The sequence below is a fragment of the Carcharodon carcharias genome, chromosome 17 (genome assembly GCF_017639515.1).
Source record: "Carcharodon carcharias isolate sCarCar2 chromosome 17, sCarCar2.pri, whole genome shotgun sequence".
Lineage (NCBI taxonomy): Eukaryota > Metazoa > Chordata > Chondrichthyes > Lamniformes > Lamnidae > Carcharodon > Carcharodon carcharias.
In genome coordinates this window covers 83,384,703-83,412,466 of record NC_054483.1, presented here as the reverse complement: position 1 = coordinate 83,412,466, position 27,764 = coordinate 83,384,703, and the positions used below count along the sequence as shown (strand labels likewise).

At 40.6% G+C, this 27,764-nt stretch overlaps 1 protein-coding gene across 1 annotated transcript in view; it reads right to left on the bottom strand.

Moving 5' to 3' along the window:
- Window positions 1-27,764, bottom strand: part of dock1 (dedicator of cytokinesis 1) — a 693,250-nt gene that overhangs the window by 465,043 nt on the left and 200,443 nt on the right. The window contains exons 23-25 of the mRNA XM_041210280.1: window positions 18,168-18,276; window positions 15,758-15,828; window positions 8,879-8,985 (exon numbers count right to left, since the gene is read on the bottom strand). Of these exons, the coding sequence (XP_041066214.1) occupies window positions 8,879-8,985; window positions 15,758-15,828; window positions 18,168-18,276 (287 nt within the window). The remainder of the gene's footprint in view (window positions 1-8,878; window positions 8,986-15,757; window positions 15,829-18,167; window positions 18,277-27,764) is intronic.

Genomic DNA, 27,764 nt, shown 5'->3' with positions numbered 1-27,764 from the left:
GGTCATTGACGCAGCAGCTAAAGATGAGTCAAAGACTTTACCTTGAGGAACACCTGCAGTAATGTCTTAGGGCTCAAATGGTTAGCCTCCAACAACCACAGTCATCCTCCTTTGTGCTAGATATGACTCCAAGAAGTGGATAGTTTTCTCTTGACTCTCAGTTTCAATTTCATTAGGGCTCTTTGATGCCATATTCGATCAAATGCTGCCTTGATTCAAGGACAGTCACTCTCACCTCACTTCTGAATTCAGCTCTTTTGTCCATTTGGATCAAGGCTCTGAGGTCTGGAGCCAAGAATTGCCAGTGAAACTCAAACAGAGCATCGGTGAGCAGGCTCTGTGTTGCCTGATAGCATTGTCACCGACATCTTCCATTACTTTGCTGAAGATTGAGGGTAAACTGACGAAGACGGTAATTGGCCCGAATGAGTCTGTCCTGTTTTTTGTGGTCAGGGCATGCCTGAACAATTTTCCACATTGTCAGGTAGATGCCGGTGCTGTAGCTGTACTGAAGCAGTTTGGCCAAGCGTGCAGCTAGCTCTGGAACACATCTTTGTACTTCAGCCAGGATATCGGGAAGGCCCATAGGTTTTGCTGTTTGCAGTACATTGTCATTTTTTTGATATCATGTATTTTTACAGCAAAATAGAAGATACTTTGGTTAGCATCTGGATGCACTGCCGCTACTCACAAGATTTCACACACACAACTCTACCACCCATTTCTTCCCGGCAGAAGCAATGTGGAGCACAGCCTCTCCTGTCTAAGTCCAATGAGCTGAGTAGAATCAGGGGAAGGAGCAGGCCCCTTTTCATGGCACTAGCTACCATATTCAGGCAAGTTTTTAAACGTCCAAGTCTTTTACTGAAATGTGTGGGTTAGTGAATGGATGAGTGAATGGATAAGTGGGTGAACAAAGAAATAGGTAGGTGGGTGAGATGGTGTAGGTGGGTTGCAGTTCTAGTTGGATGGTCGGAGGGAGGAGTGTTGTTGGGTGGTAGCTGGATTGGGTGGTCAGGGGTAGTCAGGTCAAGGTGGAGGGGGTGGTCAGGTGGGGTCAGGAGGTAGTCAAGAGGGCAGGGGGTGGTTGGGTCAGGTCGTGGGGGTAGTCCGGTGCTCAGGGGGTAGTCGGGTCGGGTTGCAGAGCGGTCAGGTGGGTGGGGGACTTTTAAACTGCCTAGCATTTCAAGAGTAAGTACACAGGTAAGTCGTGTGTATATAGCCAAAGTTTCCACCCTAAGCTCAGGGTCAGAGACTTTCACAGAAGGTCCTGGGCAGCAGAGAATCAGCCCATCGAAAGTTTAAACTTCCTGGGTAATTCCCACATACGTCCACGTGTCAGAGCTTCCACAAGGTCCTGATGCACAACTCCCATTAATGTCCCATCTCCAGCAATCCGGAGGCAGGAAGATTTGGACCTATAAATTGAAGGAGGAGGAAGAGAAATACCAACTCAAAATTGCAAAAAAAAGTCCGACAAAATGAAAGTTTATTTGCTTAGCTCCGATAGTTCATTTATGAGCCATCTGTTACTCCCCAGCTTTAATGCCAACCGAGAGTTAGCTTTGTTAAACCTGTGGTGTTTATAATCTAAGCCCATTTTAAATTTTTATCTGTCAGGCTATCATTTGATTCCAGATTTGTAACTTCTTATATAATTTACTCAAACAACAAAACTATTTGCACAAACAGAATTACCTGGAAAAACTCAGCAGGTCTGGCAGCATCGGCGGAGAAGAAAAGAGTTGACATTTCGAGTCCTCATGACCCTTTGACAGAACTTGAGTTCGAGTCCAAGAAAGAGTTGAAATATAAACTGGTCTCGTCGGGACTTGGAAAAATTTATTAATTTTGCTTCCAATCTCCACCCCTCCATCATTTTCACGTGGTCCATCTCTGACACTTCCCTTCCCTTCCTTGACCTCTCTGTCTCAATCTCTGGTGATAGACTGTCCACCAATATCCATTACAAACCCACCGACTCCCACAGCTACCTCGACTACAGCTCCTCACACCCCGCTTCCTGTAAGGACTCCATCCCATTCTCTCAGTTCCTTCGCCTCCGTCGCATCTGTTCCGATGATGCCACCTTCAAAAACAGTTCCTCTGACATGTCCTCCTTCTTCCTTAACCGAGGTTTTCCACCCACGGTCGTTGACAGGGCCCTCAACCGTGTCCGGCCCATCTCCCGCGCATCCGCCCTCACGCCTTCTCCTCCCTCCCAGAAACATGATAGGGTCCCCCTTGTCCTCACTTATCACCCCACCAGCCTCCGCATACAAAGGATCATCCTCCACCATTTCCGCCAAACTCCAGCATGATGCCACCACCAAACACATCTTCCCTTCACACCCCCTATTGGCATTCCGTAGGGATCGCTCCCTCCGGGACACCCTGGTCCACTCCTCCATCACCCCCTACTCCTCAACCCCCTCCTATGGCACCACCCCATGCCCACGCAAAAGATGCAACACCTGCCCCTTCACTTCCTCTCTCCTCACCGTCCAAGGACCCAAACACTCCTTTCAAGTGAAGCAGCATTTCACTTGTATTTCCCCCAACTTAGTCTACTGCATTCGTTGCTCCCAATGTGGTCTCCTCTACATTGGAGAGACCAAACGTAAACTGGGCGACCGCTTTGCAGAACACCTGCGGTCTGTCTGCAAGAATGACCCAAACCTCCCTGTCGCTTGCCATTTTAACACTCCACCCTGCTCTCTTGCCCACATGTCTGTCCTTGGCTTGCTGCATTGTTCCAGTGAAGCCCAACGCAAACTGGAGGAACAACACCTCATCTTCCGACTAGGCACTTTACAGCCTTCCGGACTGAATATTGAATTCAACAACTTTAGGTCGTGAGCTCCCTCCCCCATCCCCACCCCCTTTCTGTTTCCCCCTTCCTTCTTTTTTTTTCCAATAAATTATATAGATTTTTCTTTTCCCACCTATTTCCATTATTTTTAAATATCTTAAAATCTTTTATGCTTTCCCCACCCCCACTAGAGCTATACCTTGAGTGCCCTACCATCCATTCTTAATTAGCACATTCGTTTAGATAATATCACCAACTTTAACACCTATGTGTTCATTTGTTCTATTGTTGTTGACATCTTTTGATGATCTGCTTCTATCACTGCTTGTTTGTCCCTACAACCACATCCCCCCCTCCACTTCTCTCTCTCTCTCTCTCCAACCGCCCCCCCCCCAACACACACACACCTTAAACCAGCTTATATTTCAACTCTTTCTTGGACTCGAACTCAAGTTCTGTCGAAGGGTCATGAGGACTCAAAACATCAACTCTTTTCTTCTCCGCCGATGCTGCCAGACCTGCTGAGTTTTTCCAGGTAATTCTGTTTTTGTTTTGGATTTCCAGCATCCGCAGTTTTTTTGTTTTTAAAACTATTTGCACTGCTGTAATCTACTCTATAGTTTGCACATTACACCAGAAAACTGTGAGGAAGAGAATACAAGAAATAAGAAATTATGAACGATTTGGATTAGCTGTCTATATAGACTGTGGTGAAGCATAAAATTATCCAAGACCAGTTAAGAATAATATTTGGATTTAAATTTAATTGCTGCTGGAAGAGTGTAAACCAAACTGTAAGTAATTCCATTTCAGATGGTATGGAATAGTTTGGGTCGACTAACCCTTCTTGGATGGATTCATTCTTACACTGTAATAGGAGTACCTTAAATGTCTTTGTTTGGATTTTAATATAATTGGAACATGTAACAATGAATATTAATTGTTACCATGGTTTGAGATATTGGGAGATATGGGGTTAAGACCATATTGCATTCTCAGACAACCTGATCAGATATGCATCTCTCCCCTCTGCCTCATTGGTATTATTTCCACATTTATTCCACTAGCAGGCTTGTTTTTTTCTTGTTCCTTACTGAATATTCAGTGGTAATATTTAATCAATTTTGCACCAAAAAGCAACTGCTAACAAAGGCCAGCTTGAACAATGCCCTTGATTAAACTCTTAAGGATCTAACAAGAAAGGACGGAAGGCTCTGCCTTAAATTTTTAATTTTTCGAGTTGTTTTAACCTAGTCCCCAAGTAAGTGGCTTCAAAAAGGCAGCTACAAAACTTTTCTGACAGAAAGACAGCAATTTTCAGCAACATAAAACCACATAGCATCGTACTCTCAGGCATCGTTGTTTAATGCACCCCTTGACAATGTTATACTAGCTTGCCATCTGCCGATATGTTCCACGTTAGCAAATAATCGATATGTTGGATATAATAGATATTAAACAGTAGCCAAATCATTCCAGGTAGAATCTGTATTGTGCATAAGTTTCATGTATGACACAGGAGAGGTCATTTATATCTTGAGTGTTGTCTGTGAATCCATGTTTTGCTACTCTTCTGGAGGGACTGCTGTTCACTTCAGGGTAAAGGACTTGCCTTTCCTTTTTACCTATATCCACAACATGACTGATGTTTCACTGAGCTGCAACGTGAATAAAAAGTCTTTAAAACTCAAGGAGATGTGACTGACCTTTCACTGGAATGGGAATCAAGTAAATAAATATCTACCACTACATCGCTATCTCGCCATGGTCATTATCATATTGCTCTTTGAGGAAGTATGCAGTGTGAAAATTGGCTGTCACATTTCCTACCTTATAATAGTGACTACACTTCAAAAAATACATCATTGGCTGTAAAGTCCTCTGGAACATCCTGAAGTCATAAAAGTCACTTTTTAAATGCAAGCCTCCTTTTTTCAAAGCCACACGTCCTCACAGGGATCAAAGTTACCTTTGCTAGTACATCTATAGCTAAAAGCCTTGTAGCAAAAGTCCCAAGGAGATGTCCCACCATCATCATGATGGCCTGAGAGTTGGAGAAGCAACAAAGCTGGCCATGCTATGAAAGGTTTTCAATGACTGAAAGCACAACACCATGAGTTCTCAGAGCTGAATCCTTAATCATGCTTTCTTAAAAAAAAAAATCAGGAAGAAATTGGTTTGACTTCACTATCAAGGCCAGCTGTAGCCCAACGTTGCATTAACATAGACTGACATTAAGTTTGGAATTAATTTAAGCAACAAAATGACCTGCACACCAATCAACGACTTAAACGCTCCATACACTTCACATCTGTCTGGAATCAGACCAGCAGGCATACGAAAAGGTTTAGTATGTAATCAATGTGGAAGAGGCTGTGTGGGGAGGCTACAGACTGTTACTCATTCACATCTGATACCCATTTGATTTGGGAGTGTTCTGGAGTGGAGATATCTCTGTACCAAGAACCAGTAGCAAGAACCAAGCTTCAACATTTTTTTAACCAGGGCCCCATTTCAATTCATGAGGAGATGCTTTTAATTTCTTCTGAGGCACTCCCTCGGGTTCGAGGATGAATTGCTTCCACACCAGTTTGATGGATTTTGAGATGTCTAATTAGTCTGTGATCTGCAGACTTTGCCAAATGCAGGGCAGGTGGTGCTTTAAAGGTTGAGCTGATGAGGTGTTGGAGGTTTGTGCACTCTCTCCGACCCCTCAACACTGCCTCTGCGAACTCCTGATGAAGTCTTTGCAGGTGCTCAGTGCCCTCCCAAATAAACCTTCTCCACTTTATTTGGTCAAAAGCCAGGAACTTCCATGAATCACTGTAGATGATAGATCACTTCATAGATACCTTGAGGACAACCTCCTGGGAGTCTACTGCCATGACTCAGTTCCAAGTAGAACAGTTGTTCCGGAAGTGTGATGTTCATCATATGAACGACATGTTCCACCCAGTGGAGCTGCGTTTGAGTGCTTAATGCTGTTGGACCACCTTTCTTGCCAATGGATTTGGAGGATCTTGTGAAGGTACTAGCAGTAGTACTTCTACAGTACTTTCAGTTTTCTGCTGTACGTCTCCAAAGCATAGAGCAGTACAGAGAAAATAGGACTTTCACTAAACACCTGGAAAACTAAGGTCCTCTTCCAAGTAAGTCCCACAGCAAAACACCTCCCCACATCTATTAAGGTAAATGGCAAAACTCTGGAAAATGTGGACCATTTTCCTCTAGTTTGAGAGCCTCATCTCAATAAAGGCAGACATAGACACAAAATTCATCATCGCCCCCAATGTGCCGGCTCAGCCTTTGGCTGCCTGAGGAAGAGTGTCTAAGGATCAGGGTCTCAACCCCGAGACTAAGGTCATGGTTTACTCGGCAGCAGTGATACCATTAAACCATTGTGAGAATTATAAAGCAGGCCTCATACTTCAAAATTGAAACAATGGGCAACAGATGCTGTGCAAGAGTCATTAAAAGTAAACTTGAAAGTTAGGAATTGCCATCTGTCTTATGCCATGTGACTGTCGAGTGGAGACATACCAACAGAAGTAGTCTTAGAATGCCACTAAACAGAAAAATGTCATTCATGGGAAAAAAGATGAAAGAACTTTTGCAAATTTGGATCTACAAATAACTGAGGGGTCCTTACAAACTTTGAAAAAATACTTCCTTCCTATGAACACAAAAGTTCACAAAACATCATCTGAATTGTTCAATAATAATAAGTGTCAGCTGCAGCTCAGTTAGTAGAACTTTAACCTCTGCTCACATGGTTCTACGTTCAAGTCCCACTCCAGGGCTTAAGTACAAATATCAAAGCTGACACTGCAGTGCAGTAGTGAGGGACTGCTGCACTGTTGGAAGCGCAGTCTTTCAATGTGACATTAAATCACGACCCCATTTGCCTGCTCGGGTGGATGCAAATATTTTGAAGAAGAGTTATGAGTTATCCCCAGTGTCCATGCCAATATCTATCCCTCAATCAACATCACTAAAAAGTATTGGTCATTATCACATTGTTGTTTGTGGGGGTTTACTGTATGCATATTGGCTGCCATATTTCCAAATTCAACAATGACTAAACTTCTAGAATACTTCATTGGCTGCAAGAAGCTTGGAGACATCCAGTGGTCTCGAAAAGAGCTATATAAATTAAAGTATTTTTTAAATTAACAAATGGGAGTTCGAACAGTTACTGCTGTGAAATGCTTCTTATGAAATTAACAGAGAAGTTTACTGTTGCTGAAAGGACAGAGAGTAATATACATTTACCGAAATATGTTTTTGCACAGCGAGACACGACGTTGTGTCCACCCAACATCTTGCATTTCTATAATGTTCCTCAAATGAAGCAATGTTTCAAGGTGACTAAAAATGTGTAGACACAGAGCAGGAGAAGGAAGGGGGAAAAGTGCACCTGGGAATAAAGCACTGTCAAAGAGAAAGACCAGAAGGATAATTCTGAAGGCATGGATAGGAGTAACAAGGCAGAAGTCCAGGAGTGAAAAGAGCTTCAGAGGATAGGGGCAGCCTGGCTGAAGGAGAACTCCCTGTAGTGAAGAAACAATGAGTATGCCATTGTTGAAGGAGCAGATGGTTTTGAGCAAGAATGCAGAGGTAGAAGAGATCACGGAATTATGTTAGGCCAGGCCATGTAAGGACTTGACTGCTGAACAAGAATCTTAAAGCCAATTAACCAGGGAACAGGAAGCCAGTGCAACAAATCTGGGGGTAACAAGGTGAGAGAGAGCGAGAGCACTGCACCTACGTGGAACTTGAGCAAATGAAGAAGAATTAATAATTCTAAACACAGGTGCTCTATATTTCAACCTTCATCACCTTGCCCGCTACATGCAATGAACCAGCATTGATCTTACATTGACCTTGATAAATCAATAATCTAACAATTTTTTTGCATTTCAAAGAAATCTCTCCAGATAAGATTGCCAAGCATTAGCTATCTGTTCACAAATAACAATGATTAGCTATCTCTGTTCATTCCATTTTGCACTGCTGCAAACCTGAAGGATTAATGACATAGCATTACGCATTCCCAATGTTTTATTAATCTTTATAAAAGAATATGCGTTGAAACAGTTATACACGTTAACAATTGGCATATGAATAACTAAGAAAGTAATCTAAGTAGATCTACGACAGCCAATTTCAGATGACTTCACAGAGGCATAATGTGCCAAGTGGAAAAGAAAAGGTAACTGAACATCATACAATTCCACATGCATAGTGGAATTTTGTTCCGATGCAGTAGTTCAAAGGAATTTTGCTGCAACAAGGCTAACTAAGAATCTACTAAATCAGCTGCAAAATGGAGACTTGATAACAATAAGTCTAAATTAATGCCACAAATTTTATTTATATACATCATAGCACAAATTTTGTTACGTCAGAACAGCAAGCATGTAATTTTAACTGTGTGGGGTTTTATTAAGGCACTAACATCAAAAGCATAAAATTCAAGATGCTGTCATTATGCACATTTTAAAATAGTTCCACTTAGGCAAGTCAGAAAATAGGCGAAATTGTTGAAACCTCTACAGCATTTGCTGCAGTGACCGTAGATGATAGGTACATTTTTACAACGAGAAAAGGATGCAGTTTAAGCATCATGGAAAATTAAATATGTTTCATACACTCAAGCAATAACTTCATAACTTTGTTCTGAATATAGTATGAACTCCAAAGCTGTGATAATTTATATTATAATCAATGTTCCTTGCTAATTTGAAACCCATTAAAAGTTAGATGCAACAATGCAACAGAAGTAACTTGGTTAATTTACTCATCAGCACTGGAGTTTTAAACATTTTTTTAATAAAGTAAAGCTCTAGAAACTCTGAGGTGTTTACTGACACAAAGCATTTTATTTGAGCTTCCTCTTACAGAAAACTGAATTAGAAGCTGCATTGGAGGATATTGTTGCTCTTGTGGAGTTAATTTAATTGGTTGAAACCCTCACTTTTTCCACAGAACAAGCATAGATTAAAGCCTGGAAGAGGCCCCAGCACTATAAAAACGTCACTTTAATTACTAGAAATTCTTACTCACCATGCTGTGTGAAGAGGTCACTGTGCACTATTTCTATCAAACAGTACAGCTTCTGACGCACAAGTCTGCCCGGTGGAACATTGTGGATAAAGTCTGTAAACAGTTTACTGTACAGAAAGGCAATTAAACAAGCCATTAATAAATTATGATCGAATTAGGGCCTTAAATAGACTATCAAAAAACAGCTTATATTCAAAATTTTCTCTTAATGAGGTTCACCACAAAAAGCTCAGTACAACTTTCTAAATCATAAATAAATTCTAACAATACTTAAATTTTGATTCCTTAAGAGATTCGGTAGACTGCAGACAAAAATATAATGTACAGTTTTGTGGTTTGATAAGGCCTTGGATTATAGGTTCTTATAACTCAATATTTAAAATATTGTTTTCCAGCATGTAGAAATAAAGAATTCTTCAGGCTATTTAATCGATTTGATGAAGTTGATGCATCTACACACACGCACATGTTACACCCAATTTGCAAAACTGCCCATTTCATGAAATGGGCACTGGTAGAACCCATTTCATGAACTGGGCAAACCCATGGCACGTATCATGAAATAGGCAGTTTGATTGCTCATTTCATGAAATGGCCAGTGCTATGTATGAGTTTTAAAATTTTATTTCTAGAATTGTTGCTCAAGCTTAACATCACATACTCCTACAAGAACAGGTCAGGTGCTAGGAATCCTTTGGTGAGTAACTCACCTCCTGACTCCCCAAAGCCTGTCCACAAACTACAAGGCACAAGTCAGGAGTGTGATGGAATACTCCCCACTTGACTGGAAGAGTGCAGCTCCAACAACACTCAAGAAGCTTGACAGCATGGGGTCATCAACAGTGTTATCAAGCGGCACTTGCTTAGCAATAACCTGCTCACTGATGCCCAATTTGGGATCCGCCAGGACCACTTGGCTCCTGACCTCGTTACAGCCTTGGTTCAAACATGGACATGAGATAAAAACCAAAAACTGTGGATGCTGGAAATCCAAAACAAAAACAGAATTATCCAGAAAAACTCAGCAGGTCTGGCAGCATCGGCGGAGAAGAAGAGTTGACGTTTCGAGTCCTCATGACCCTTCAACAGAACTGACTGAATATTAGGAAAGGGGTGAAATAAAAGCTGATTTAGAGGGGGGGGGGGGAAGCAAGCAGTGTTAGGAGCAGATAATCAAAAGATGTCACAGACAAAGGAACAAAGAAGTGTTGAAGGTGGTGATATTATCTAAATGAATGTGCTAATTAAGAATGGATGGCAGGGCACTCAAGGTATAGCTCTAGTGGGGATGGGGTGGAAAGACTAGCAGGGCATACAAGATTTAAAAATAATGGAAATAGGTGGGAAAAGAAAAATCTATATAAATTATTGGAAAAAACAAAAGGAGGGGGGAAGAAACGGAAAGGAGGTGGGGATGGAGGAGGGAGTTCAAGATCTAAAGTTATTGAATTCAATATTCAGTCCGGAAGGCTGTAAAGTACCTAGTCGGAAGATGAGGCTGTTCCTCAAAAAGAGGAACAAAAGAGCTGAACTCCCGAGGTGAGGTGAGAGTGGCTGCCGTTGACATCAAGGCAGCATTTGACCAAGTGTGGCATCAAGGAGCCCTAGCAAAACTGGAGTCAATGGCAATCAGGTGAAAACTCTTCGCTAGTTGGAGTCATACATAGCAGAAAGGAAGATGGTTGTGGTTGTTGGAGGTCAGTCATCTCAGTTCCATCTCAGGGCATCACTGCAGGAGTTCATCAGAGTAGTGTCCTAGGCCCAACCATCTTCAACTTCTTCTTCAATGACCTTCCTTCCATCATGAGGTCAGGAGTGGGAAAGTTTGCTGATGACTGCAATGTTCAACATCATTCGCAACTCCTCAGATACTGAAGCAGTCCATGTCCAAATGTAGCAAGACTTGGACAATATCCAGGCTTGGGCTGACAAGTGGCAAGTAACATTCATGCCACACAAATGTCAGGCAATGACCATTTCCCACAAGAAAAAATCCAACCATCGCCCTTGATATTCAATGGCATTACCATCACTGAATCCCCCACTATCAACATCCTGGGGGTTTCCATTGACCAGAAACTGAACTGGACTAGCCACATAAATACTGTGGCTACAAGAGCAGGTCAGAGGCTAGGAATCATGCACGAGTAACTCGCCTCCTGACTCCCCAAAGCCTGTCAACCATCTACAAAGCACAAGTCAGGAATGTGATGGAATACTCCCCACTTGCCTGGATGAGTGCAGCTCCTATAACACTGAAGAAGCTGGACACCGTCCAGGTCAAAGCAGTCTACTTGATTAGCACCACATCCACAAATATTCACTCCCTCCACCACCGTCGCATAGTAGCAGCAGTGTGTACCATCTACAAGATTCACTGCGGGAATTCACCAAGGCTCCTTAGATAGCACTTTCCAAAGCCACGACCTTTATCATCGAGAAGGACAAGGGCAGCAGATGCATGGGAACACCATCTGGAAGTTCCCCTTCAAACCAAACACCAGCCTGACTTGGGAATATATCGCCGTTCCTTTACTGTCACTGGGTCAAAGTCCTGGAACTCCCTCACTAACAGGACTATGGGTGTACCTACACCATATGGACTTCTGCTGTTGAAGAAAACAGCTCAACACCACGTTCTCAAGGGCAATTAGGGATGGGTAATAAATGCTGGCGCCAAGTCAGCGATGCCGACATTCCCATGAATGAATTTTTAAAAATCTAAGCTCCCCAGTAACAGCATAACCATTGTCAAGGTGGGGAAGCCAGCCTGTTTACAAAGGCACAAATGGTGATTGGCACAAGGTGTAAAATCTAATATAAGTTTCAAAAGGAACAGGCACGAGAAGTAATTGTTTACACCTTCCTATTCGACTTCAATGGTTCACACAGCAGGTGATGCAAGGTGTGGAATTCCAGGCTGGAAGTGAAATTAACATGGTGTTGACTTCAAAGGCTCATATGGCAAGTAACACTTAACAGTTCATTGGTGACAAGTTCATCTTTCCTTTGCTCTGAATATGAATGGAAGGGTATTGCTGTCCTCAAAAGTGGAACAACTGGACAGAAATTCCCAAGAGATGATTATCACATCCTGAAAATTTTCATGCTTACATCTCTAGGTGGTTGGACAAGGTTGCCAAGTGCAATGGGAAGTACATGGCTACCAAGGAAGCAGTCCCAGACATCATGCGACAGGCCCACATTGAACTGGCCAAGGTGGTGAAAAGACAACTTACAAGAAACTTTGTAAAAAGTATGCAAACATCCCACAGTCTCTCATACGACAGTACCCCAGTCGCTGTGAGACATGCATAGAAAAGCACTGCAAGCAGGAGGCAGTTACAGGACTGGTTGTGAGACGTCTGTCCGTCAACAACTTGAATGAACATGGGCAAGTAAACCTGGTTGACATGCAGGCTATGAAGGATGGATGTTATGATTTCATACTGCATTACATGGAGTACCTGACCAAGTTCCATGACATTCGCCCTCTGAAATCCAAGACAGCAGCTGAGGTTGCCCATTAGCTGCTTCTCATATTTCTAGACATCAGAGCTCCACATATGCTACAGTCAGCTAACAGAAGGGAGTTCACTGCACAGCTCATCCACGAGCTGGCAATACTCTGCAAAGAACTGGTGTTGGTCAACGGGCATTCCAGGCATCCCCAGAGTCAAGACCCTGTGGAACCCCATAATGGCGATATGAAGGTGAAGTTAATGGCCTGGATGCATGACAACAACTGTGCTCAGTGGAGCTACAGTGTCTGTTTTGTTCAGTGAGCAATGAACAGCAGTTACCATGAGGCTATAAAGATGACTCCTTACCAAGCGCTCACTGGAAACAAACCACAGTGCGGCCTCAGACCAAAGTTGCCAGATGAGCTCCTCAACAGAATCTCCACAGCTATTGAAGGAAAACTGGAAAGACTTCTTGAGGAGAACATGGAAAATCCTGATTCTGAGCTGGCCCCAGAAGCATCCACCACAGATGACTCCAAGTCAGCTCCTGGGCCATCCAACATGGAAGATCCTGAGCGAGTACCAGAACCATCCACCACAGATGACCTGAGTTGGCCCCTGCACCATCCAACATGAAAGATCCTGAGTGAGTACCAGGATCGTTCAACATGGATGATCGTGAGACGGCACCAATCTCCATGAATGACCCTGATCAGGCCTCTGGATCATCCACTACAGATGGCCCTAAATCTGATGAAGAACTTCATCCTGTCAGATGTGAAGGAAGGTGGTACATCAGGGCATTACACAGTGAGCCAAGCAGATGATGGCATGCAGCACAAGGTCACTTCGGTCAGTTGGTGTTGGAGGCAATGCCCAGTGAAGACAACTGTCCCAGTGACAGCATTTGACCACTGTAAAGGGGACCCAGCAAATGTTATAGGTATAATGCTGGCAGCAGATGGGACTGGCTACACCATTGGAACAGCTAAGGCGATTGTGAAAGTCAAACTTGCAAGGAATTAGTTTGAATTTGTGCAGTACAGTGGACTTAGTGCAGAAGGCATTCCACCAGAACAATTCAGTCTTCGTGAGATTGTACGTACTCAAAGTGTTTGTGGTGGGAAAGGCTTCCAGGGATGTCACTGCAGAAATAACTGTTTATCAAGATAATGTTCCTGCTTGGAAGCAGATCTCCACTGCAACAGTGTCTGTCACAACCACAGTCCTGTGAAAAAGTTGACCAGTGCTGGCATGTTAAAAATGAGTGAATTGTATCTATGCTGCTTTTGTAAACATTGACGTATAAGCTGAGAGGTTTGGGTGTGATCCCGAATGAAATATAACAAGAACATAAGCCAATGAGTTTGAAATGTTTGGATGTCACAATAAATCTGAAATGTATATTGAATAAAGGCACATTATGCACGTATGAATTGTTTCTTTATTTGTTTTTGCTATTTGCAATCATTGATGAATGTAAGCTATATCTGAATGGTTTGGGTATAATATTAGATGAAACATAAGAGGACAGTGAACGTAAATTAAGCAGGTTATACATTTGTGAATGAAATTTTATTTTTTGTTTCTAAAAGTTGGCCATTTCATGAACTGGGCAAGTTTCCCAAAGCTCATTTCATGAACCACGTGGTCAAACTGCCAGTTTCATGAACTGTGCAGGTAGGCTGCCCATTTCAAGAAATAGGCAATTTGACTGGCCATTTTATGAAATGGACAGTTTCACAAATTGAGTGTAACATTTCTTCTCAAAGCTTCCAAACTTGACAATCACTTTCTTCTCCATATGATAAATTATCAATTACTATTACAGCCAACAAGTACCAGCATACACATCTCCGTAAAATATAGATTCCATGCAGAACCAAATGCAAATTGAACATCTTCTACGGATGGATCAGAAGATTTCTGAGAATTAGTAGAGGGTACAGAAATGAAAAGGCACATCATTAAGGAACTATGGGTTACAAATTCATCCGCAATATTTTTCTGGCACGGGGGCTTCAATTTATGACCTGCCCATGCTCATTCAGGTGAAGGCAGGTAGAATGCAAATTTGGTGCTGTTGCCTCATTTACCTTACTGTAGAGTATGGCCAAGCATCTGCCACACTGATGGCTGCCTCTGCGTTCAGCAAGAAGCCAAACAGCATGCATCAATAGCATGTACCCAGCCTCTATTCTTGAAAGCAGTCTGTCCCTCTTAGAGGGAAGCTGCACTAAATTGCAGGACGCTGCTGCTGAATATTACTGTTGCAATTCTAAACAAGGAAAATGGACCACAAAAGGAAAGAGAGAGCTCCAGGGTCAAGGTGACGTTATTGGAAGCCTTAGTGGTGCAAGCGGACAGGAAAGGAAGTGCCCTGGTTCTGTGGGGGCCAGGAGGCTCCAGAAATAACCCTCAAAAGGGATTGAGGGCAGGTGGCCAGGGAGGTCAATGGCTGATGCATGGACCCAAGGGCTTGACAAAAGAGCACTAGAAGTCTGATGGCCTCGTGGGGTGGTCAAGGTCAGTGAATACATCTTCACATGACATCTCCTATCCATCAGATTCTCATATTGTTCAATGCACCACACCCCTATCACACACCCAGCAACACTCCCTGACTTTCAGGACTCATGCATGACATCCAGATACTTCACAGGGGCTGCCCATGTGAGCATCCTTCTCAAGACAGTCTGCTGCGCGGGTCACTGAAAGTGGCTGGCAGAACATCGCACACTTCCACAGGAGGGCAATCGTCTTCCATAGAGCAGCTTTCAGCAGTGCTACAGATCCAAATTTCAAGCCGTTATCAGTCAGGCAGCTTGACCACAGACAGAACAATTTATCTTGACATACATCTGTCACAAAGAATCTCAGCGCAAAACCAAGAAAAGACGTAATCCCCAATTTTGTGATGCTGACAAGATCTACAAGGCATCCACCCACAGTCCAAATCTAATAACATAATAACTCCCCATTCTCTATGTGCAGGAAGACTGGCCAGCAGCATGATAGGCTTCAGGAGAGAAAATCAGGTGGGGCAACAACTCTAAACAGCTTTTTGGTTGATAAGAGAAATTCACTTTTCCAATAAGGAGAATTGAAAGCAGAATACACTCACTTTATATTAGGACTACACCTTGGATGTCCTGCTGCAATAAGTGCAGCAAAGAAGTGCAATCCTGTTTTGAGGACTGTGACAGGCTCAGCCATTCAAAATCTGGACCAGTGAGGCTCACTGTACTCCAGGCCCTGTTAATGAATGACCAACAAACTGGTTCACTAGTGGACCTGGCATGGGGAAACTCTAAAAAATAACTGACAATCCCTAACAGTCACAACTTATATTGCATTTAATAAAAGAAAAAATACTTGGGTAATTAAAAATGCATCGGGGCAACCCATTCCTTACCTAAGTTCCTTGGGATCAAATACCAGCTTCACATCATTGACAATTGTCGGTAGGTATTTCAAAGCTGCCCCCTGTAAACACCATAGATAAGATAAGATCAGCTCAGCTCTGAAAAGAAATGACACCCTTTTTTGGAAAAGGCCATTTTTTTGAAAAAGCAATTGTTTAAAAAAAAATGACCAAAATTCTTGAAAAATTACAGCTACTTGTTCTTTTGTTGTCCTTCTGGAGTAAAAAACATTAATGAGATTTTTTTTAAAAATCAACTCTCAAAATATTTCATAAGAGAAAGGATTGTCCACTGAGAGGAGGTATTGATGCAATATAGACCTAAATATCTGAAATACTGAACATTGCTAGAGTTCATTGGATGAGAGCAGAATCTCAATCTCTGTTAACATGAGAGCCAGAACTGTTATAGAGATACAGTGGGAGTGTTATAGAGATACAGTGGGAGGTGAAAGAAAGGCAGATGTTGGGGAATCCTTTAGGGCTCAAATGAATGTATTCCTTATTTAAGGTCCCTGTTCCTAAGGGAGAAAGTGTCTGGTAGAGCTTAGAAACAACTAAGTAATAGACTTTGGCCTGGATTTTACAGCTGCAATTATGATGAAACTGTCAGCATTCATCACCATTGCAACTGTGAAAATGACAACAATTTTTGGTACCCACACATGTGCAATTAAACGCGAAACTCCAGAAGTTGATGTCAGTGAAGTCCCCGATAGTGGGGGTATTGGGAATTACTTAATTTGACATGAACTTCCACTTTTGCACTATTAGTCTTGCTCTTCAAACCTTTGAAAAGTTACATCTTGTTGAAAGCTGTTTTTTTTTAAACCGCATAAGAAGTTATAATTACTGAAAAGCCTCCCTGGACATGTAAAAGCAATTCTAGAATTGTGGAATATCAAATTTCTCCATTATGATTTAAAAAAAGATTTTTTAATTAACAAATTGTTATTTAAAATTTATGATAGTTTAGCTTCTACCTTAAACCCGTGTGTATGGACCAATTTTATTTTGTTTTCTCTAAAAGTATTAAGTGAAGGCTTATCCCTAGTTTGCTATTGTAAGAATTTTTTGGTGCTTAGCCTGGTAGACCTATTGCAGACAGCAATTTTTCAGGTTCAGTGGCGAGCAGCATCACTTCACCACTGTTTGAAAAACCTGGGCCATTGTCTCCTTTTTTACTCTTGCTTTCCTAAACTGATTTGATTTATTTCACATGTAGACCAAGGGGATTTGTGCTGATGTCTCAAACAATTCTTTCCAATTGTCCTTTCATACTTTCTCATGACAGAAATTTACTGCAGGAAAAAAGACTTGTGGGCCAATTTGACATAATTATTGCACAAAATTGCTTTTCATAATATATAAATATGTATGGATATAAATATATACATGTGCATACATTTGTGTATTTTAAATACATTGTTGTGAATGCAAAACTTTAGAAGATGGTTGTGTGAAGTATCTGCTTTAAGGTAAAACAATTTTATAAATGGGAGATGGTGTGATTATACTATGTCTGCACAGAGACAGGTCCATGTGATCTGTAACCAGAACCTATAGAAAATCAAATACCAGGTTTTCAAACCTTGACACAAAAGCAGGGCAACTAGTTTTCTAGATAAACACATACAGACTGAGACACCCGGAGAGGGAGACAGAAACAGCTGCTGCTGTGAAAGCAGAGGAAAAGATAATATTTCTCGCTAACCCCCAAACAGGATGCTGGTGAGAACTGATTCTCTATTCGAAGGGATAGGACTTGTGGAAATCTAAGGAACAAGGAATCAACAGTGTGGCCCTTGCTGCTGGAAGTTGGGTTGGGGATACTCAGAAGACTGGGTGAAATGATGTTTAAAGGACACAGGAAGATTGGAAATTCTGCGGCAGGGAGAGCAGAACCTGCTGGATGCTTGGAGGAGTTTGGGGTTTAATCTTCAGAGCTACATATTTGCTGCAAGTGTGCGTAAAGTATTTTGATTGGGTTAGTTTGTTAATGGGGAAGTAACATTTGTTTAGTTTTCTGTATAAGTTGCCTGTTAAGTAATGTTTAGTCCCTGTTAATTTTACTTTGTTTGTTGCAGCCAAAGTCTTAAAACATGGAATCTTATCCTGCAGCTCTTTGTCAGCTGCTGGGTAACTCATATCACTTTTAAAAGTTATTGATTTCTATGGGGATCATAACAATGCACATAATATAAACAAACATATATGAAATATAAAATAAAAATTATATAAATTTATAAAACTAACATGTAAATAAACAAGTTAAAATATTTTACAGATGTCTACTCTGCATGAGTTTTTTGAAACTATCTTAAGTTATGCAGACCCAAATACAAACCTGGTTTAAGCATCGATGAAGAAGCTTTCATTATTTTAAATTTGCAGGTTTTACCTTAACTATCACTGTTTGATCTGAAGTGCTGCTCATCATGTCATTGATTGACCTGAAGAGCTGTCTCAAGGAATCCATAAAGTCACTTTCTCCTTTATCTTCATATAATCTTAAAGAAAACAGAAACATATCTGATCAATGTCTTACAATTCAGTTAAAATTTGAAAAGAAAAAATAACTATACTTAATGAATTAATTTGTCTCCTACTTATAAATATTGAATGATGAATTCACCAAAACTCTTATAAATGCATAGTGCAAGACACACTATTAAAACAAATTGAATTATAAAATTGACTTTCCAATAACAATGGTAAAAGATTATGTACATGTGGTCATGTAAAATGAGTATATCAGATAAATCTTGTACAATTGATGAAAATAGATTTCCATGGATAAGGAACGGCATTTTTGATACGTTGGAATTGAATACAAATTCTTGTTATATGTTCTGTATATAAATAAGAATCGTAAACTGAAGTATTCCACCAAGAGGTCTTGGTTTATGATGGCAAAGACTGTAGGCTGCTGATGTAAATACTTACCGAAAGAAAGGAACCTCTTCATACTGTTATCAAAAAATGGAATATGATCTGTTCCACTCAGGCTAAAGTACATATAATTATGAATTAATGGTGTACTTTCAAATTGCAGATTGAATGAAACATTAAAAATGAGTCTACTAAAAACTCAGGCTTAATCCTGCAATACATTGTTCAACAAAGATTGGGTTTCAGTGAATGCGTGTGTTATAGCAGATTTTTTATCTTCCATTTCCTATTTGTAAATGGTGATTATTAGTACAAATTCGGGGATGTCTTCTTGTATGTTAGCATCCAATTGGCATTTTGAAAATCAATGTAGTTTCAGTATAGGAATGAAATAATAACAGACAATAGGACCCTTCATAAGTGAGACAGATGAGTCTCTCTATTTGCTTTTATTTATGTTTAAAAGAAGGAATGTCATTGCCAGAGATATAAAGAGCAGTAAATGCCAAATTATAAGTTATTTTGCACTGTGAATTCACATCCTCTAGAAAATGGACTTAGGCTGCAGAAAGTCATATCTCTTAGCATATTTGTAATCCTCAGAGGCACATGGCCTTTGTTACACTTGAGATGGAGAAAAGATCTGAAACCTGGTGTTTGGAGAGAATGGGGGAGCTAAAAACTAGCACTTGGAAAAAGTGACGGATGGATCATATAGATAACATGATACCAAGTTTGGCTCACAGTGAATCAGAGGATGTTTTCGGGATTGAACTCCACAACATTCTCTGTTACTCCATGTAAATGAAAATGACTGACAAGTCATTTTCTTTACCTATAAGTGATTCATTGTTACCTCTTATCACCCTTAAAACTGTGAATTTACAACAAGGCGAACTTTAACTCTGTGCCTCTCCCTGTCTATCTCCCTTACATACACAAGTGTAAGAAAAAGCAAACATTTTAACTAGTATGAACAGGAGTGGCAAGTTGAAAAATGAGCTCAAATCAAAATGAGTAAAGATACTTCTGTCCCTCCTTCTGTATCTCGCAAATGCTACTAGTTAGAACCAATTAGCTCTACTATTGACATAACTGTTAATAATCAGATAAAACTTAAAGGTGGCTTGCTTCAAGGTTAAAATTGCTTGTTTCCTTTATAAATTAACTCAAATTAGAGTGAGGGAAGACACTTAGCTTAATGCATTCATGAAGTTTACAAAACATAAAACAGGTGTCTAATCAGTATGCTCTTATTTCTCTCTGTTTAGAAAACACTTGATATGAAACTCTGATGAATGGTCAACCTTTGTTTCTCATTTCACATATGCTGCCTCAGCTGCTGAGTATTTCCAGCACTTTTTGGCTGGGATTTTGCTGGACCAGTTGCAGCAGAACAAAAACATAATTACCTGGAAAAACTCAGCAGGTCTGGCAGCATCAGCGGAGAAGAAAAGAGTTGACGTTTCGAGTCCTCATGACCCTTCAACAGAACTGAGTGAATATTAGGAAAGGGGTGAAATAAAAGCTGGTTTAAGGTTGGCGGTGGGGGGGGCGGAAAGAGAAGAGAAGTGGGGAGTGTGGTTGTAGGGACAAGCAAGCAGTGATAGGAGCAGATAATCAAAAGATGTCACAGACAAAAGAACACATAGGTGTTGAAGGTGGTGATATTATCTAAATGAATGTGCTAATTAAGAATGGATGGCAGGGCACTCAAGGCACAGCTCTAGTGGGGGTGGAGTGGAAAGACTAGCAGGGCATAAAAGTTTTAAAAATAATGGAAATAGGTGGGAAAAGAAAAATCTATATAAATTATTGGAAAAAACAAAAGGAGGGGGGAAGAAACAGAAAGGGGGTGGGGATGGAGGAGGGAGTTCAAGATCTAAAGTTGTTGAATTCAATATTCAGTCCGGAAGGCTGTAAAGTGCCTAGTCGGAAGATGAGGTGCTGTTCCTCCAGTTTGCATTGGGCTTCACTGGAACAATGCAGCAAGCCAAGGACAGACATGTAGGCAAGAGAGCAGGGTGGAGTGTTAAAATAGCAAGCGACAGGGAGGTTTGGGTCTTTCTTGCGGACAGACTGCAGGTGTTCTGCAAAGCAGTAGCCCAGCCAAAAGTGCATTGGCTTTCGGAGGGACCAGATGATCCCAACAGTGGGCAGGGCTGGAAAATCCCGCCCATTATCTACTTCATATTTCCAGCTTTTGAAAAGTCCTTTGTTAATTTTTCTTCATGTAATTAAAACAAGAGACAATCAGAAACTGCCTAAAGTGACAAAAACAAAATCAGCAGTTCAACTACTGAATGGTTGCGATGTTCCTGAGAAATTAATTACACTTCATATGCTCAGGCTACATAATCTAGATTAAGCTAGCAGCAGAGCTTTGAGCAAAAGTATGAAACCCAAGCCCAACCACTTAGGAGGGACTAATGTTTTAAAGGACCAACTTTAATGAAAGCAGTGAAAGATGCAAAAGGCAATTCATAAATATAATGTTATTGTGCATTGTGTAATTGCTTTAATTTTTTCATTTATATTTTCTTCCAAATTCCTTCAGTCCAGATATGCATCCGTGATCCATTTCCATGTCTTAGCATATCATTCTCCTCATGAATCCCAATTCCCAATGAGAAATCTTGCAGTAAATTTAGATCTACATATGCAATTGCTATTTGAAATTTACAGAACAGCACAATGAATACTTCCAGTTGCAGGAAAACTTCCCAAAGTGTTGTGAAAATTTAGTTCATAATTCATATGTTTTAGAATATCAATCTTTAATTCCTAAAACCAGAAGTTAACCAAAGATAAATGAGGACATCTGATTAAAAAACGGATAAGCAAATGCAATTCATACAGGCTTGAAGTTAATTACAGTTAAAAGCTGATCTGTGTTTATCTTACAGGTTAGAGCCAATAGTAAATAAAACTTAAACAATGGGTGACCCATTTTTGGAACTCTTAGTAGAGACAGGGTATCTAATGCTATCTCTATGAGAGAAGCTAAAAGCTATAAATTCTGAGAAAGAAGGTCGAAAATGCCATCGGAGATAGAAATTATTCATATGTGTCACAGAATCAAAGAACTGTGCTGAAGGTAAAATAATCTATTTGCATTTCTGTTCGAATGATTCCAAAGTTTGCGACATTGCCATAGAGACAGTGTTTCGGGGTGGAGCCTTGATGAAAAGGTTCTTTTGTTACATTTATCTGCATGTGTTTGCTGACAGAGACAAGTTTGGGAACAGACAGGCAGTTGCAGTTTTGGCCTAGGTTTAGGCTGCTGCTCACTGAGCCAAAGAAAATAAATGTTAACAAGTTAGCCTGCACTGCAAGCAGAGAAAACACTAACTTCATTGTTCACCATGTGGAATGTGGGTGGGGCTCCAGCTCAGTTTGGATTTTGTGATGTAACAGCAACTGGAAGATTTGCTCTAGCTTGCAACTAGTGAAAGAAATCCACAGTGGCTCTCACGGGCAGGCAGCAGAGTTAGCTTGGAAAGCTACGGGAACCAGTTGGGTATTTTTGTTGGCAACCCAAATAGGGAGCTGGAGCATCCACTGTCGTGAGATCTGTAATGATAAGGTGGAGAGTCACGTATCAAAAAAACTAATGTTACAACCCCCGTAGAATCTTTCCTCGGAGATAGCTGGAACATTTGTTGTGATCTCGGTAGGGATCAGTAATTTTTTTTAGTAGATGAGACCCAAAATCCTGGTTATTTACTTAGGGAATGAAGTCACAAGATTCCAATTTTAAACAAAGGAACATTTGCTATACAAGAGTCAACAAAGCAACCATTAAATACTATATATTCTAGGCTCTAACATACAGAATTAATATGAGTTAAACATGAAATAACAGACAAATTGTGGTCAAATAGAGGCTAATTGAAAATTAAATGGCAGACACAACTGAGGCAGATCTTACAAATTGGCTCAGCAGTCCAATCAGATTTTGGTGACCATACTCAGTTGCAGAATCCTTAAAATTCAGTCTTCCTCACATGAAATTTCAGCTTTTCCTTCTATGACCTAGTGCGATCCTCAGCCGACAGTAGAGCATAGCCAAACCTAGTTTGACGTGTATGGTCTTCACCACAAATGGCCCACATCTGCAGAACCTGCTCAACTTGGTCTGGATGGCATAGATCCACCACCGTTATCTTCCAAGGAACAAAAACAGCTGCAGCAACTTATGCTTTTTGCCTATCTTAGCCTCTGGATCTAGTCTCCTCTTCCTGAATGTTCTTCAGCTTGTTTGTTCTGCTTCAGTGGACTCAACAACTGGTACTGCTCAGCTTGGATTGATCGGTGGCCTTTTATATCTTTCAACAAGATTTCAGTTTCATTCAGCCTCATTTTGTTTTTGGTTTCCTTAGAAAGTGGGAAGTTCAGTTTCATTTCTAGGTTTATCTTTTCTGCTTCCCTTTCAATTTCATTTTCAGACCAGCTTCTGTTTTTAGGTAGGCTCTGCCTCAAATCATACAGATTAAATTTAAAAATATAGATTCCCTCACACACTAAGCAGAATTAGAGTGAATTCTGAAGAACTGTGGCATACCTTTGTGTTGGTTATAGGAAAATGAGTGAACCTTCAAGATTTTTGTAATGTATAAGGGAACTCTTGGGAAAAGTAAAAAGTAGAATTGAGTTCATAGCATAAGTAGTTATAAGCTAGTGTTAATGGTGCTTGCTTTGTTTAATTTTTATATACAATAAAGTTTGTTTGTGTTTAAAAATCATGAAACCTTGTGGCGTAGTTCTGTCAGTTAATTACTGGGTATTTGGATTTCTCTTTTAAACGTTAACAATTCCCAATAGGATCATAACAAAATAATAGCTGGAAATTGTACCTTCAGGAACTTTTCTGTATTTTAATTTTAAGAATGCCGACTATATACTCATGCAACTTATTAGTTTTAAGCCAGAATGGTAATAATAGGAAAAATGTTAATATACTTATATGGATCACACATTAGATATTATGGTATTTAAAATACATATTAGAATGGCACTGTGCATCAAATATTAAAGTATCATACCATGGTAAAAAAAAGCATAAGCTGTCATTTTGACTATGCTTAAATGCGTTAGAAGAGGAAGGAGGGAACTGAACATCTTCTGAAGTGTAAATAACTGTCAGCTTGACTTATATGGAAAATTACAAATGCAAGCTTGTTATAATTGATAAAATACAAAACAGAACAATAAACAATATGATGGATATAGTTTAATCAATATAAAACTTTGGTCAATCTTCAACCCTAATGAAAACAAATATATTACACATCAATTGCACTCCTGAAACTAAAAGCAGCAGTGCATGCCTTTCCTTAAATGCATTTCAGAAATGATGATATTGGTGGCATGCCAAAAGATTATATCTATTACAATTAAAATCTACATTCTAGGTTCCCCTGATGCCTAGACAGACAAATGTAGCAGCTGCTATGATACTGAGTCATACTAAGAAGGCCCAAGATCTGACTTTTCTGATCTCACCCAGAGTGATAAAAGAAATAAAACAAATAACTTCCATGGGATAGGGAGCAAGAGAAAAAAAAGCAAAAAAATAAGCTGAAGCACCAAATTCTGATCAGTATTAAAATGATTTCCTTAGACGGCAGTTGAGGAGAGGATCAAGCTCACCTCTGATGTACGTGATTGGTTGACCAGCACACCCTGTTTGGGCTTACGAGTGGAGCAAATGGTAAGTTGCAGAAGATGATTTATTACTCAACCTGTACATTGCAGTATTTGAACAGAAAATTGAATTACAGCAGCATATGTGGCAATTGCCAGGACTGTGTAGTCAGCCAAGTCATTTGCCCTTCATATGAAAGATAGCCACTTGGATGACACACTGATGAGCTTCTGGTAGGCATGGAAATGTACCCAAACAGGAGTAAATAGCCCAAGAGGGATAAACTTTGGGAAGATGAAAAAGATTGAACAGGAGAACAAGGCCATATTGAAAATCAGGGAGTTTAAACAAACAAAATGTAATTCTATGTAGATCCCTTGATATGCACACCAGAACACGTAAAAGTACAAAGCCCAAAATAAGTCACATACATAATACAAGTAAGATTTATCCCAAAAAAATCAAATTTTCCTATGTTGTTATTTGCTACTCAAACAAGAAATATACAATTTCTAAAATAACCTAACTTGGTTCTAAAGCAGACATAGAATCATAGAATGGTTACAGCACAAAAGGATGCTATTCAGCCCATCTTGGCCATGCCAGCTCTCTGCAAGAGCAACTCATCTGTTCCCACTAGCTGAGGAGGTAAATTTTATCTCCAATTCTCTTTTGAAAGCCTTGATTGAATCTACCTCCACCACACTATAAGGCAGTGCATTCCAGAACTCAAAGCACAGAAATGTTTTACCTCATGTTGTAGTTATTCCTTAGAACAGTGCATTCTGGTTCTCAATCCTTCTGCTAACAGCAACAATTTCTCTCCATCTGCTCTGTCCAGGCCTCTCATGTTTTGAGCATCTCTATCAAATTTCCTCTAATCTTCTCTTCTCCAAGGAGAGCAGTCCAAGCTTCTTGAATCAATCCACACAACGGAAGTTCCTCATCCCTGGAACCGTTCCCATGTATCTTTTCTGTACCCTATCTGATGCCTTCACATCCTTCCTAAAGTGTGGTGCCCAGAAATGGACACGATTTACCAGTTGAGGCCAATCCAGTGTTTTCTACAGGTATGTCATAATTTCTTTGCTTTTATACTCTATGTCCCTATTTATAAAGTTCAGGAGCCCGTATGCTTTATTACCCGCTTTCTCAACCTTCAATGATTTGTGCAAATATAGCCTCATTAAGAGCAAACAGAAGGCAGATCACATGAAAGATAAAGGTATCAAGGATAATCCAGGAAGTTTACATTTTACATTCAACTTCCAATTCTTTATCATGAGATAAAATTGTATCCAATAATCTTACCAATCACATACCAAGAATGTAATAAGTAATGCACTGACAGCATTCTTTCACTTGTGTACAAAAGAAAAAAATCACACTTAAGAGTATCTGGCAGTCCTCCAATGTAGCCACTAATTACTTTTTGAACAAATGCTTAATTAGAATATGTATTACCCTGAGATTACCCTGTAATCTCAAAAATATCTATATACACATATATGTGTGGTTTTGCCTAACAGATGCAGTTGACAGCAGGGAAGTAATGATAGGAGATTAGAGAAGTAATGGATAACATGATAATTAAATTAGAACAGCAGCAGAAATAAGAAAGGACAGGGCAGCAGAGATTGTTATAATGTCATAAGAATCAAGAGTAAGCATCTCAATTGGAAAGCAATAAGTAGTAAATGGAAGGCTGTGCCATGATTCAAAACAGGAAAAGAAAACAACAAAGGCACCAAATATATTTCCAGTGTAAAAATATGTCTGTGTTTTATTTAATTCATTCATGGAACATGGGCATCGCTGTCTAAGCCAGCATTTATTGCCCATCTCTAATTGCCCTTGAGAAGGTGATGGTGAGCTGTCTTCTTAAACTGCTGTATTCCATGCGGTGTAGGTACACACACAGTGTTATTAGGGAGGGAGTACCAGAATTTTGACCCAGCGATGGTGAAGGAATGGCGATATATTTCCAGTTCAGGATGGTGAGTAGCTTGGAGTGGAACTTCCAGGTGGTGGTGATCCCATTCAGTTGCTGCCTCTGTCCTTCTATTTAGTAGCAATCATGGGTTTGGAAAGTGCTGTTGAAAGAACTTTGATGGGTCCCTGAAGTGCATCTTGTAGATGGTACACACTGCTGCCACTGTTTGCCGATGGTGGAGGGAGTAAATGTTTGTGCCAATCAAGAAGGCAGCTTTGTACTGGGTGGTGTCAAGCTTCGAGTGTCATTGGAGCTGCACTCATCCAGGCAAGTGGAGAGAATGCCATCATGCTCCTGGCTTGTTCCTTGCAGATGGTGGACAGGCTTTGAGGAATCGGGGGAGAGTTACTCGCCGCAGGATTCCTAGCCTCTGATCTGCTCTTGAAGCCACAGTATTTATATGGCTAGTCCAGTGCAGTTTCTGGTCAATGGTAACCCCCAGGTTGTTGATAGTGGGGGATTTAGCGATGCTAATGCCATTTAATGTCAACGGGCGATGGTTAGGTTTCTCTCTTGTTGGAGATAGTCATTACCTGACACTTGTGCCATGCGAATGTTACTTGCAACTGGTCAGCCCAAGGCTGGATATTGTCCAGGTCTTGCTACATTTGGACACGGACTGCTTCAGCCTATCAGGAATCATGAATGGTACTCAACATTGTGCAATCATCAGTGAACATCCCCAGAATGATGGAAGACTGACTTTATGATGGAAGAAAGGTCATTGATGAAGCAGCTAAAGTGGTTGGGCCAAAGACACTATGCTGCCATAGTTGCATCCGATAACAACTCTAACGGCCAAAAACAATGTAAAGGTTTCAAAAGACCAAAGCCTGAGCAAACAGGGACCTTGTGTGCATGGCATTTCTCCAATTGGACAATAGCACGATAGGTATAAGAAAATGATTGGGTGAGTGAAATTTAGTGTTTGTGGATTATATATAAAGGGGATTAAGAAGGGGTTCCACGCAGATGGCGGGTGAACAACACTTTAAAAGACACCCAGAAGATGGGCCAGGAATTTGGGCAAGGGGTGTGGTCAAGAGGCGCTCAGAGGACAGGCAGGGGGTACAGGCACTTGCCACCACAACTTTTCTAAGACTTACTGGGAGGCAGTGGCATAATGTTAATGTCACTGGATTGATAATCCAGAGGCCCAAGCTAATGCTGTGGGCGCAAAGGTTCAAATCCCACTGTGGCAGCTGGTGAAATTTTAATTTTAATAAATCTAGAAATAAAAGCTAGTCTCAGTAATGATGACCACAAAGCCATTGTCTACTGTCATAAAAACCCATCTGGTTCATGAATGTCCTTTAGGGAAGGAAATCTGCCATCCTTACCTGGCCTGGCCTACATGTGACTCCAGGCCCAGAGTAATGTGGTTGACTCTTAAATGGCCTGGCAAGCCACTCAGCTATACCAAACCGCCACAAGTCGAACAAAAGTAATGAAACCAGAAAGACCAG